Here is an 11,600-nt window from a genome sequence, read left to right as displayed (position 1 = left end):
AGCTGCTCCTCACGATAATTTAGTGGAAAACATTTAAAAGCTAGTTGGCTAACGTTAGTTTTACTGGTGTCAATTGACGTTCGTAATATTGGCTATTTGCTTTTAAAATAACGGATCCTAACCTAATTCTCAAGTTAATATGAGAAAGCGATCTCTGTATTATTTAAAAATCGCGGCAAAATGATGCGAGCTCAAAACAGAGGCGAATAATATCAAAATGAATACAGACTTTAAAACTTTACTTACTTTAACATCCAGCAGAAGCATATATTCTGTCAGCAGCGATCGATGACCGTGACTAACAGTAAAGGCTGCTAAAATACATAAGGAAAATAACGTTACAAGAACTACCCGAATAGGGATAATAATATACATCAAAATGGCCTCCAGCAATCCAATGAAGGCTAACGTTAACTTAACTCTTTACCGAGTCAAGTACATGTGGTGCACAGTTCAGCTGCTCCCCTTAATAGTTATGTGGAAAACATTTAAAAGATAGTTAGCTAGTTTTTTTTAACGTTCTTAATATTTTAGCTATTTGTTTTCAAAATAGCTTAGTCTAACTGAACAGTTAACGTTAGTTCTCAAGTTAATATAGCGATTTCTGTAATATTAAAAAACGCGGCAAAATGATATGAGCTCAAAACAGAGGCAAATAATATGAAAATGAATACAGAATTTAAAACCTTACTTACTTTAACATCCAACTTCTCTTCAAATCCCACAAGCAGCAGGAACAGTGGTCGACGGCCGTTACTAACGGTGTGCTGCTAAACGAAACCTTGCGAGGGCGGGGCAACGTTTTGGGGGAAGAGTCACAGTTAGGCTGCTCTGTAATTTTGCTCCCACTCTACTGACACGTTTTTCTCTTTTCACTCAAAATGGAGCAAAAACTACTATTTTTGAGGAAAAAAATATTTACTCTGAAAAAAATACTCTGCCGTTTTTCCTGTGTACTCAATAATGGTTATTCATTTTACAATGTGGTAAGCAATGTAGTTTGATTCTTGTATTTGTATTGGTTTCACGGCCATAATACTGACATAAAAAGGTGACTCTTGAACATTTTTTTAAGTACTCGTCTCATTTGTAACTGCACACTGCATGGTTGTTCAGTTTGATGAAGTTAAACTAAATTGAATTTCTCTCTACTTTAGTTTACTACAACGTGAATTATTTAGAAATTACACATAGGATTGGTTTCCCACTGTTGTACTCAGGATTGATTTTTAATTTGTTTGTTTATTTATTACATGTTATCAATTAAAAAAACCCTTATTTAATTCATTCATGTCAACTAAGTGTTTAAATAAATGGTTATACAAACATTTTTTGGGTTTTATTTTTTAAAATATTAAAACAATTTTTGAAAATGCATTCTCAATATGTTTGTATCTGAGAATAAAAAAATACAAATAAATTACCTAAACACAAAAATAAAAGAGAAAAACGCTTAATTAAAATATTACTTTAACAAATCTAAAAAGGGACTCTACACACAGCCTACACACTGATGTGACAAATGTAAAACACTACTATTTTGTGTATATACAATGTATAATATATGCATGGCGTAAGTAGGAAAATATTTATTCTAGACATTGTATGTTCATTGTGTTTGTTACTTTGGGATGAAAGTAACAGGCAGTGTGAAGTGAACAAATTTCACACATGAAAACATTTCACAGAACTTTGTGTCTGTAAACGAGTGTGGTATTTTAAACGTCAGTATATTTCCAATGAAACACAAGAGATGTTAGTTTGTAATGATGTGTCTTATGTAGAGAACAGAGTACAGACTTTTACAAAAACTTTTTTTTTTTTTTTTAAAACCAAGTGCAAAGCAAATAATGTGCTTGAAGTTTTTGAAAGCTTGTTCAGGAAATGAGTTATAGTTTTATCTAAGTGGGCCTCAAGATTCACTTAAGTCATGTGTAAGTAATGAAAATAAAAACGGTAAAATCCTACACTGAGTCACAGACACAAATGTGCAAAAACACTTAATTTGTCCACATACAAAGGAGCTAGTGAGAATTAGAGGAAGAGGACAGAGAGGGTGGGGAGAGGACGACAGGACGTTGGCCCACAATATCGTTTTCTAATTTTAATTAGTATTATTACATGTATTTGTGTTGTCTATTACTGTTTGTCCTAAAGTCAAACACAATCAAAACACAATGTTTACTAAATGAAATAATTTCCCATATATAGGCTACTATAGAATATTTATTCACATGTACATATGATACACTCCTGTGAAGGCGACTGAACATGCAAAAGACAGAAGAACAGTGTTTTATATTTGCATATCTGTGTGTAGCCTTCTGTATAGCTTAATGTGGTTTATGTCCAATCGTTTGATGGTTGTGTGTGTAGCATTACAACACTCTTTTTCGAATAGTTCAAACTGTTTTTTAACAACCTTTTGCTTTTGCAATAGACATTTTGTGTGTTTGGTGAATGTTTTGTGTTTTGTGTAGTGAGCTAAGAAAAAAGAAACTGCAGGTTTTTAGCACGTGCTTTGGCATTTTTTAGGCATATAACTTTTTTCATTTTAACTTTTCACATTTATTCTTCTGTTTAATGCCACACTTTAAACTTTCCCCAACTGACTAAAATGTCATATGCATATGCCATTTCTTATGCTATAGCAATATCGAGGTATTTGACTTTGAAACAATTTATTGACAACTTGAAATGAAGACATTCAGTCAAGTTCAGAGCATACAATCTTTTATTGTATCGTAGAAAGCGAGCACACTATCAAGCGAGCACACTATCAAGTGCTTATCGGTACTTTTCGGACAGAGCCAGAGCCAAAGCAGAGAGGAACTTGTCCATAGCCACGTGAGCATCTGGAGTGAAATCATTGGGGAACAAGATAGCCAGAACAACGAGTATGTTGTGATTCAAAATCTGCAGGAAAACAAGAAATAAAGACATTACTAGAAAACAACATCAATCGTAAGATAAGAATTTAAGGTACATTTTCTTGCACTTGCCTTGAAGTTGGCAGGATCGACCCGAAGCTTGAAAGCATGAAGCTCACTGAGGTTGAGCAGTCCATTGGTGAGGTCATCGATTTTCGCAATAGCTTCAGCAACACCAGACATGACAACCGCTCCGTGCTTCCTCACGGGAGCTGAACCGGGGCTCAGGTCCTTCCAGTGAGAGAAATAGGTCTTGGTCTGAGGATAGACCACCAACATCCTGAAGAGGTACAATAGTTGAGGTAAATGTCAGCACGAACTCTGTCTGCTTCACAACTTTAAATAAGTGCCATTTTGAATTACCTTACCTGGAAAGAGCATTGTTACCAATGTCACCTGCTTTTCCTGAGATCTTGGCCCAAAGGGCTTTGACGGCAGCTTTGTCTTTGGCAGTGAGGCTCATTGTGGAAGGATGACTTTGCAGTAAACCTCTGTGAGCTGACAGCAAGGGAGTTGGCTTTTTATACCGCTGAAAGGCAGAAGACGAATCCAAGTCCTTCCTCGAAACCTCAAAGTTCTCTTATCAAATTTTGGTCGACTACCAAAAAGTTCCATTTTATAAATAGTAATGAACTTAATGAATAACATAAAGCGGTATCACCTAAACATTCTGTTGTTTAATTGTTAAAAGAGTTAAGGATGTTGTTGCAAAAATACCCGAACGTCTAGCCTTCAAAATACATATTTCAAAGCTGCAAAAACTATGTTTTCACAATATAGACATGTGGAAAATTAACTGGAGTTTTTCATTTCTAAATGGGTTATGCTGTAAAATATACTTATTAATTCGGAGTTTTTTTTTTTTTCATTTCCTTAGATCGTAACAAAAAAAGGAAAGATAAAGGAAGAATAATATACAGACGCATTTACATGGAAACACTTTTAAAACATACAAACTTTAATTTCTTTGCTTCCAAAGGAGGAGTGGCTTACTGTCCCTTACCACTTAACTTAAGATGATTTAAGACCATTATGATTGCATTTTTTAAATGACTTAATCGAAACATAAAAGGATTTTTTAAATGACTTTAAATGACTTTAAATGAAATCGCTTTCAGTAAAATAAAAGATTGTATGCTCTGAACTTGACTGAATGTCTCCATTTCAAGCTATCAATAAATTGTTTCAAAGTAAAATACCTCGATATTGCTATAGCATAAGAAATGGCATATGCATATGACATTTTAGTCAGTTGGGGAAAGTTTAAAGTGTGGCATTAAAAAGAAGAATAAATGTGAAAAGTTAGAATGAAAAAAGTTATATGCCTAAAAATGCCAAAGCACGTGCTGCAGTTTCTTTGCTACAGCATGCAAAGTAGCAAAAGTAAAAAATATTATTAGATGCCAACATATGCCTTTTATTTGTCCACCTTGCGAGCTTAAAATAATAATACTTTTATATTTCCAATAATAATATCAGTGCCTCGAACTTATTTCAGTTAATTTCTAAGGCAACATTTCGACTTTTCTCAACTTAAAAAATGTCAAATAATATTTAGGACTATTTAGGTTATTTAAATTAACATGAATGTTTTAATTGTTTCCCCCGACGATAAACCTGTTGATAAGCATATGTTGGATCGCAGGAGTGAGCCAACCCACAATCCTGTCACCCAATAGCCTGCCAAGGGGTGTGGTGGTGATCCGCGTTTAAAAGATCCTCACTGAAAGCTCACAGTCCACAGGTCTTCTAAACTTGTGTTCAAGGCACTTGTCTGAAACTCCAAAGCGTAAACATGGTTGAGTGGACAGAGTTCGAGCGCGCCACCATCCAGGACCTCTTCTCCAAGATGGACTACGACACTGTGGGTCAACAATCCCTTGCGAGGTAACAAATCCAGACACTTAGAAAAACTCCATGCTACACAACGAGCTTCAAAATTTGTAGTCTAATAAAGTGCTTTTGTCTGGTAGATGTCTTATCGTCTACCCCTGGACCCAGCGGTACTTTGGAGACTTTGGAAACCTGTACAACGCCGCCGCCATCATGGGAAACTCGAAGGTTGCTGCTCACGGTAAGGTTATCCTCCACGGCCTGGACAGAGCTGTGAAGAACATGGACAACATCAAAGCTACCTATGCCGAACTAAGTGTTCTGCACTCCGAGAAACTCCACGTCGACCCAGATAACTTCAGGGTAATTTACCATACACATTTAAAATTCAACCTTTATTTTTGATCATTTTCATTAATGATTATTTGCATTATGTTCTTCCACAGCTTTTGTCTGACTGCATGACCATCGTTGTTGCCGCAAAACTGGGAGCTGCATTCACACCTGATGTCCAGGCCGCTTTACAGAAGTTCCTCGCTATTGTGGTTTCCTCTCTTGGAAGACAGTACCACTAGAGAGCAAACTTGCTTTGACTGATGGAGAAAGAACTAGATTTTTCAACAAAATTATTTGTTCTTCTGTGTTAACGCAAATAAACATGTAATTATTCAATATTTTGTATATCCTGTGTTCTTTTATATTTAAAATTTGCTGTCGTTGCAGACAGATTTAAAAGCAAAACACAAATAGCTAAAAACTGTTTTATTTTATTAGTGTTACTTGACATATGGTACCAGTTTACTACACCATAATTCAATTACGCTTCTCACATGGGCTCAAAATGATATCAAGCAAAAATACTACCATTAAACAACTTAAAAGTTGATACATCAGGTGTTATTTCACATACTCGAATGAATATGCAGATGGGAGATGAGCAAGAGTCATACGACTCATTAAAAAGTGTTAAATTGGTAGAGAATTGCTTATTCAGCCTGTATTTAATTCAAGGTAACACACATAGCAACAAAAATCTACATCTTGAATGCACTGTTGGTCTCTTGAATTTGAGCACAAATGCATTTATGAAAATAAAACTAATACATCCCCGAAGATTTTAAACAGTCAAATAAAGAATATCCTTAATGAATTGAATCGTCTCAAACTAATATTAATATTGATTTGATTTGTTGAAAAAGTCAATACATTTAGATTTTACACTCCTATTAAAGAGATAAAAACATATTTGTTATCCTTGCAAACTTTGTTTTCTTATTTTGATGTAGGCTAATTATGATTATGATACGACCTCTAAAAGCCACACTTATACATGTTTACATTCAAAACAGAAATACTATAACAAAACGCTAAACAAATAATCCTGTAATTTTATGTAAAAGCTAATATGTTATAAATTATACCTTCACTTTTGTTCATTTAAATCCTAAAGGGAACATAATGTAGTAACAGCTTGATATAGGATATGGGTTATTTAAAATAAAGGGTGTCATCTTAGTTGAAAAACTCCCTCATAACTCAATCTTGAGTCTTGACATAAATAAATGATTAATTAATAAATAAATTCGATTTCGGCTACTTTACTTCGGCATTTGATTGGACCAAATTAATGTGGTCGAACTGTTCGGAAATACCGTTTTCCTGGTAATAAAATATTGCAGGCCAAGGCTGGCTAAATTTGATGTTTTCGTTAGAACTAGCAAACAACAGCATATTAGCATAATTTTATAACAATATTATAACACACGTAGCTATAGAAAACTACATTTTATGTTTATTGGCTATTATTTTATAATGGCTGAAACCGTTGCGATATTTACACGTAGACTTTTTTATTTATAAAAACAGGTGCTTGCTTTTCACGGACACCCATATGAGGTGTTATTATTTTTAAATCCGAAAAAAATACATTTGGTCAAGTTAAGAGTTTACAATTTTTATTGTATGGTAGAAAGACAGTATTATTCATGCTGGCATTCATCTGAAGTGTCTGAAGTGAGCACACTATCGGTACTTTTCGGACAGAGCCAGAGCCAAAGCAGAGAGGAACTTGTCCATAGCCACGTGAGCCTCTGGGGTAAAATCCTTGGGGAACAAGATAGCCAGAACAACAAGTATGTTGTGATTCAAAATCTGCAGGAAAACAAGAAATAAAGACATTACTAGAAAACAACATCAATCGTAAGATAAGAATTTAAGGTACATTTTCTTGCACTTGCCTTGAAGTTGGCAGGATCGACCCGAAGCTTGAAAGCATGAAGCTCACTGAGGTTGAGCAGTCCATTGGTGAGGTCATCGATTTTCGCAATAGCTTCAGCAACACCAGACATGACAACCGCTCCGTGCTTCCTCACGGGAGCTGAACCGGGGCTCAGGTCCTTCCAGTGAGAGAAATAGGTCTTGGTCTGAGGATAGACCACCAACATCCTGAAGAGGCACAATTTTTTACATAAGATTCAGCACGACCTACATATCACAACATTAAATGAGAGCCATTATGAATCACATTACCTGGAAAGAGCATCGTGACCAATGTCATCTGCTTTTCCTGAGATCTTGGCCCAAAGGGCTTTGACGGCAGATTTGTCTTTGGCAGTGAGGCTCATTGTGGAACGATGACTTTGCAACAAACTTCTGTGAGCTGAAAGCGAGGGAGTTGGCTTTTTATACCGCCGATAAGCAGATGACGAATCCAAGTCCCCCCTCCAAAGTTTACTTATCAAATTTGGTCGATTGCCATTGATGCACCACATGCTCCACTTTATGAAGAATAGCAGTGAATTTAAAGAATAGCCTAACAAAAATAGTATTCCCATGAAACCTTTTGCTTTCGTTTAGTTATGGTTCAAGGAGTTAGGAAGACTTTTACAGACGCCATTTGAAGTTATAGGCTAATAAAACATTTACACAACACACAAATACACCGTTGAATTAAACATATAGGCCTACTGTCTCTTTCTGTATTATGTAGCCTGATATGAAATTGATCACCATTTCGCTTAAACATTTTGTAGTTGCTGCCGCGCCTTGCTGGGGATATTGGTGCATTATCTATGCAAGTGCTTATCTAAAGAGGTCTTGTCCCTGTTCAGATAATGCAGGCTACTCCAACCATTTAACATAAAAAGTCTTAACATGCAATTGTTAGAATTTCTTAGTCGTTTCTCTATAAAATGAAAAGGTATTCACTTTTTGAAGTTTGTTTAACTTGAACTCAGCACCATGCAACGTAGCCTAAGAAGAATGTCATGCCTTACAACGCTCCTTAGTTGTTCTATAAAGCGTATTGCTTTCATTAAACGGTTATGCCCTATACCTGACGAGGTTCCCAATAATAAACATACATCAGAAATGAAATTATAAAAATTGTTTAAATAAAATAATTTAGAAAAGTGGTTGTCAAGCAACACAGACGCGATTGCGCAGTAATGGGATAATGTAGTTACAGGTGTATGTTCCTAGACCTGCTTCAAACTCTGTTCAGCCAATAATTATCAAGAACCAGAACTATCTTGAATTAAGTTAGGAATTTATCTCTGCAGACAGCTGTGTTGTGTGTAACTAAGTAATTAGTTACTTTAGTTTAATTACTTTTCCCTTAAAAAAGTAAAGTAAGGGATTACTCTTATTTTTTATGTAATTTAATTACAGTTACTTCTGATGTAATTGAACTAAATACTGTGTAATGTATTCAATAGTGGAAATTACATCAAAATTACAAAGTCTAACTTTAAAATGTATGCTTAAAGTATCCTTCTCACATTTGTAATACTTTGGTCAAATAATAAGAATAATTTATGTAGTTATTTATTTGAATGAATTAAATAAGATGTTTCATGTCTATCCTTGAATCAATTCTAATTAAGGTTGATGTGGATATGAGTGATGTGAAGTGAGGCCAATGTTCCATACTCGGAATTTGTGCTCTGCATTTAACCCATCCAAGTGCACACACAGTAGTGAGTAACACACACCCAGAGCAGTGAGCAGCCATTGCTGCGGAGCCCGGGGAGCATTTGGGGGGAGCGGTGCCTTGCTCAAGGGTCTCACCTCAGCCATGGTATTGAAGGTGGAGAACGCTGATCATTCACTCCTCCCACGTACAATCTATAATCTATAGATTACTACAGAAAGTAATCAGTAATAAGTAATTAAATACTTTTTGGAGAGAGTAATTTGTACAGTAATCTAATTACACTATTGAATATGTAATTAGTAACTAGTAATTACTTACTTTTTCAGAGTAACTTACCTAACACTGGCAGTGGCAGACACCTCTTTTACAATGTCACGGGACGCCATTAAAACATAGCCTGTGGCAAAATAGGCCTACACAAAAAGTCAATTTGAATGAAGTCTAAAGGATGTTTCTTAAATTCAATTCACAAAGCTTGAAAGTAAACTCTGATGTGTTTTAAAAGGAATTATAAAGTACCGTCATACAAAAACTCATCAGTAAATTGTTTGGGAAGATGCATTAGCTTTCTCCAATAACGACATCCACAAAAAACATTTCACTCATGTTCAACACAGCTAACATTCTATTTTATTATATATATTAAAATGATAACATGTATTATCTTTTTAATGTAATGTCCTTCACATGTTGTGGCTGCCCAACTCTGTTGTTGCTTCACTCCAGACATCAAAGTTTCTTGCAGTCGTAGTCCCTGCCCTTAAAAGACAGTATCGGTAATATGACATTTGACTTACCGCATTGGCAGCCTGATCTCATTATTTATACATAGGTATTTGTACGCAAAGTTTACAAGCACAAAACATACATTTTTTTACATTTTTGTCGATGCTGAAACGTTGAATTTGGACGTATTACAACATATAAAACGTAAAAATCGCTACGTATTTTTTGCAAAAAAACCCCGTAAAATATTTATAAAGCTTGTATGTCATTAAGACATTTCGTGCGTTTCAACAATTGTATCGATAAGCGATTTACATTTGTAGACCCCTTAACCTACCCCCAAACCTAAACCCTAAACCTACCCATTTTATAGCGAAGATAAAAAGATAGCAAATCTAATAGCTCGAAATATGCAGGAAAATGACCATTTTAGTACCAATATATAATTAAAAATATATTTTATAGTCGCAAATCCAACTCTACTCTACTCTACCTTTAAACCTAACCATACATTTCTTAAAAATATGTACAGTATAAAGAAAAGTATTACAGACAGATAAGTGCAATCACAATAATTTATTTATTTCAAAAAGAAGTCCAAATGACGATGCGTTGCAGTCCTCTCTGGTGGAATACAACAGTTTTGTGCGAGAAACAGAGCAGAATTGAAGTTGTTAATCGCTGAAAATATCCAGAATATTGAGAGCCAATGAGAATTCGAGTTTCCTGCCGTAAAACCTGTCGTAAAGCTACGTGACGGCGCCAGCGGCAACTTCTGAATTTGTGAGGAGCGCGTTAGCGCCGGTGTTGCTGCTAACGGTGGCTGCTGCTCAGGATGGAGATGAAGATCGCCAAATAATAGCTTGGATTTGGCTCTGTTCCTCGCAGTCGAATGGATTCTGAAGATATTACATGTGATGAATAAAAATGATTCCTTTTGTAATTATTTTGCGTTTTTGGTGTATTTCATGGTTCTCAGTCACAGCATGTTGGGAAAAAATGCCTTTGTGTCCCATGGCAAACAAAGCAAATATTACATGATAAGTAATGGTTAAACGATTGCAGAAATGTTGTTCATTTTAAAGTTTAAAGTCTTGTTTCTTCTACGAGTTGGCCGCAGAAATCACACAGAACCGAAATCATTTCATAATGAGTAAACAAGTAAACCTTAATAAATGCAATTGAAAACATGTCATTGATGTGACAAATAAATAAAATATAATAAAATAAATGTTAATGCAGCGATTACGATATTAAGGATTCATTTGTAAATCTGTAAAGTTGTTCATATTTAAATAATTAACGTTTTATGTGTCGTCAATATGTCAGTATTATGGTTTAGATGCTGTAAATACGTCAGTTAAATATACGTTTTATAGAACCACATTTTACGCAAAGTACTTACGAATTCTCATGAGATCACGTTGCAGCCCATTGGCCATGTAAGCTTAAAATAATAGCATCAACTACGGTTCAATATCTTCTTGTCACTTACTCATTCTTCCTTAACATTTTTTCGACATTTTAGAATATTAACATTAATAATAAAACGCGACCAAAGTATGGAATACCAAACATATTACATATTGTGTTGTCATTAAAAATACAAAATTAATCAAAACTATATTTTAGTATTTTCAAGGCATTTTATACCAGCATCTTGAGGTCTCGTATTCAGTTGCTTCAATAAACAGAAGGGTGATTATTCTTAAAATCTGTGTTCTTACTGCTGTTTTTTCTTCGTTATTTGGTCCAAGTCATACACTTCAAATGTTTGTTTTGAAATTAGAGTAGCCTATATATTATAAAATAAACTATTCTCCACATTTCAAACATTCATGTCTTCAGATTTAAAGGTTTTTAAAAGTTAACTCAAGTGATTCCACACATTTAAACGGTAGGGTATATGTGTATTCAACTTGCACAGTATACGATCACAGTCATACGAACAGACAAAATAGACATCACAATATACTTCTGGACATTGCTGATGATAAACAGAAGTGAGAGATATGCAAGAAATGTCGATTAATCTCTGATGTGCTTGTTTCATCACCGAACATACATTAATGTGCATAAAAACAGACAATCTCAGCAATGACAATAAAACATAGCAGCCCGGTCAATCTAACTTCAATTTTTTGTTTACAATAATTTACAGGTAAAAGCACATACAA

At 34.9% G+C, this 11,600-nt stretch overlaps 3 protein-coding genes across 3 annotated transcripts; 1 reads left to right on the top strand and 2 right to left on the bottom strand.

Moving 5' to 3' along the window:
* Positions 1–2,787: 2,787 nt before the first annotated feature.
* Positions 2,788–3,407, bottom strand: LOC130561517 (hemoglobin embryonic subunit alpha-like). Its single transcript, XM_057345914.1, has 3 exons — positions 3,299–3,407; positions 3,003–3,210; positions 2,788–2,916 (listed from the first exon to the last, which is right to left on the bottom strand). Exons 1-3 carry the CDS (start codon positions 3,391–3,393, stop codon positions 2,788–2,790), a joined length of 432 nt encoding a protein of 143 aa, XP_057201897.1. The 5' UTR covers positions 3,394–3,407.
* Positions 3,408–4,725: 1,318 nt separating this feature from the next.
* Positions 4,726–5,338, top strand: LOC130561447 (hemoglobin subunit beta-2-like). Its single transcript, XM_057345787.1, has 3 exons — positions 4,726–4,817; positions 4,904–5,126; positions 5,210–5,338. The coding sequence occupies exons 1-3, from the start codon at positions 4,726–4,728 to the stop codon at positions 5,336–5,338; spliced, it is 444 nt and encodes a 147-aa protein (XP_057201770.1).
* Positions 5,339–6,785: 1,447 nt separating this feature from the next.
* Positions 6,786–7,390, bottom strand: LOC130561518 (hemoglobin embryonic subunit alpha-like). The gene is made up of 3 exons (XM_057345915.1): positions 7,293–7,390; positions 7,001–7,208; positions 6,786–6,914 (listed from the first exon to the last, which is right to left on the bottom strand). Exons 1-3 carry the CDS (start codon positions 7,385–7,387, stop codon positions 6,786–6,788), a joined length of 432 nt encoding a protein of 143 aa, XP_057201898.1. The 5' UTR covers positions 7,388–7,390.
* Positions 7,391–11,600: the final 4,210 nt, after the last annotated feature.

Source organism: Triplophysa rosa, linkage group LG11, assembly GCF_024868665.1.
Source record: "Triplophysa rosa linkage group LG11, Trosa_1v2, whole genome shotgun sequence".
NCBI classification, from domain to species: domain Eukaryota; kingdom Metazoa; phylum Chordata; class Actinopteri; order Cypriniformes; family Nemacheilidae; genus Triplophysa; species Triplophysa rosa.
Note: the sequence above shows the minus strand (reverse complement) of the source record. Positions and strands in the feature narration are given on the sequence as shown.

Bases quoted from the DNA above. Each gene is read 5' to 3' on its own strand.
- LOC130561517 (XM_057345914.1), bottom strand. From the start codon at position 3,393: ATGAGCCTCACTGCCAAAGACAAAGCTGCCGTCAAAGCCCTTTGGGCC. The intron at 3,211-3,298 runs GTAAGGTAATTC...GTACCTCTTCAG, and splicing joins GGTAACAATGCTCTTTCCAG to GATGTTGGTGGTCTATCCTC. The intron at 2,917-3,002 runs GCAAGTGCAAGA...GTTTTCCTGCAG, and splicing joins TCGATCCTGCCAACTTCAAG to ATTTTGAATCACAACATACT.
- LOC130561447 (XM_057345787.1), top strand. From the start codon at position 4,726: ATGGTTGAGTGGACAGAGTTCGAGCGCGCCACCATCCAGGACCTCTTC. The intron at 4,818-4,903 runs GTAACAAATCCA...TTTGTCTGGTAG, and splicing joins GGTCAACAATCCCTTGCGAG to ATGTCTTATCGTCTACCCCT. The intron at 5,127-5,209 runs GTAATTTACCAT...GTTCTTCCACAG, and splicing joins TCGACCCAGATAACTTCAGG to CTTTTGTCTGACTGCATGAC.
- LOC130561518 (XM_057345915.1), bottom strand. From the start codon at position 7,387: ATGAGCCTCACTGCCAAAGACAAATCTGCCGTCAAAGCCCTTTGGGCC. The intron at 7,209-7,292 runs GTAATGTGATTC...GTGCCTCTTCAG, and splicing joins GGTCACGATGCTCTTTCCAG to GATGTTGGTGGTCTATCCTC. The intron at 6,915-7,000 runs GCAAGTGCAAGA...GTTTTCCTGCAG, and splicing joins TCGATCCTGCCAACTTCAAG to ATTTTGAATCACAACATACT.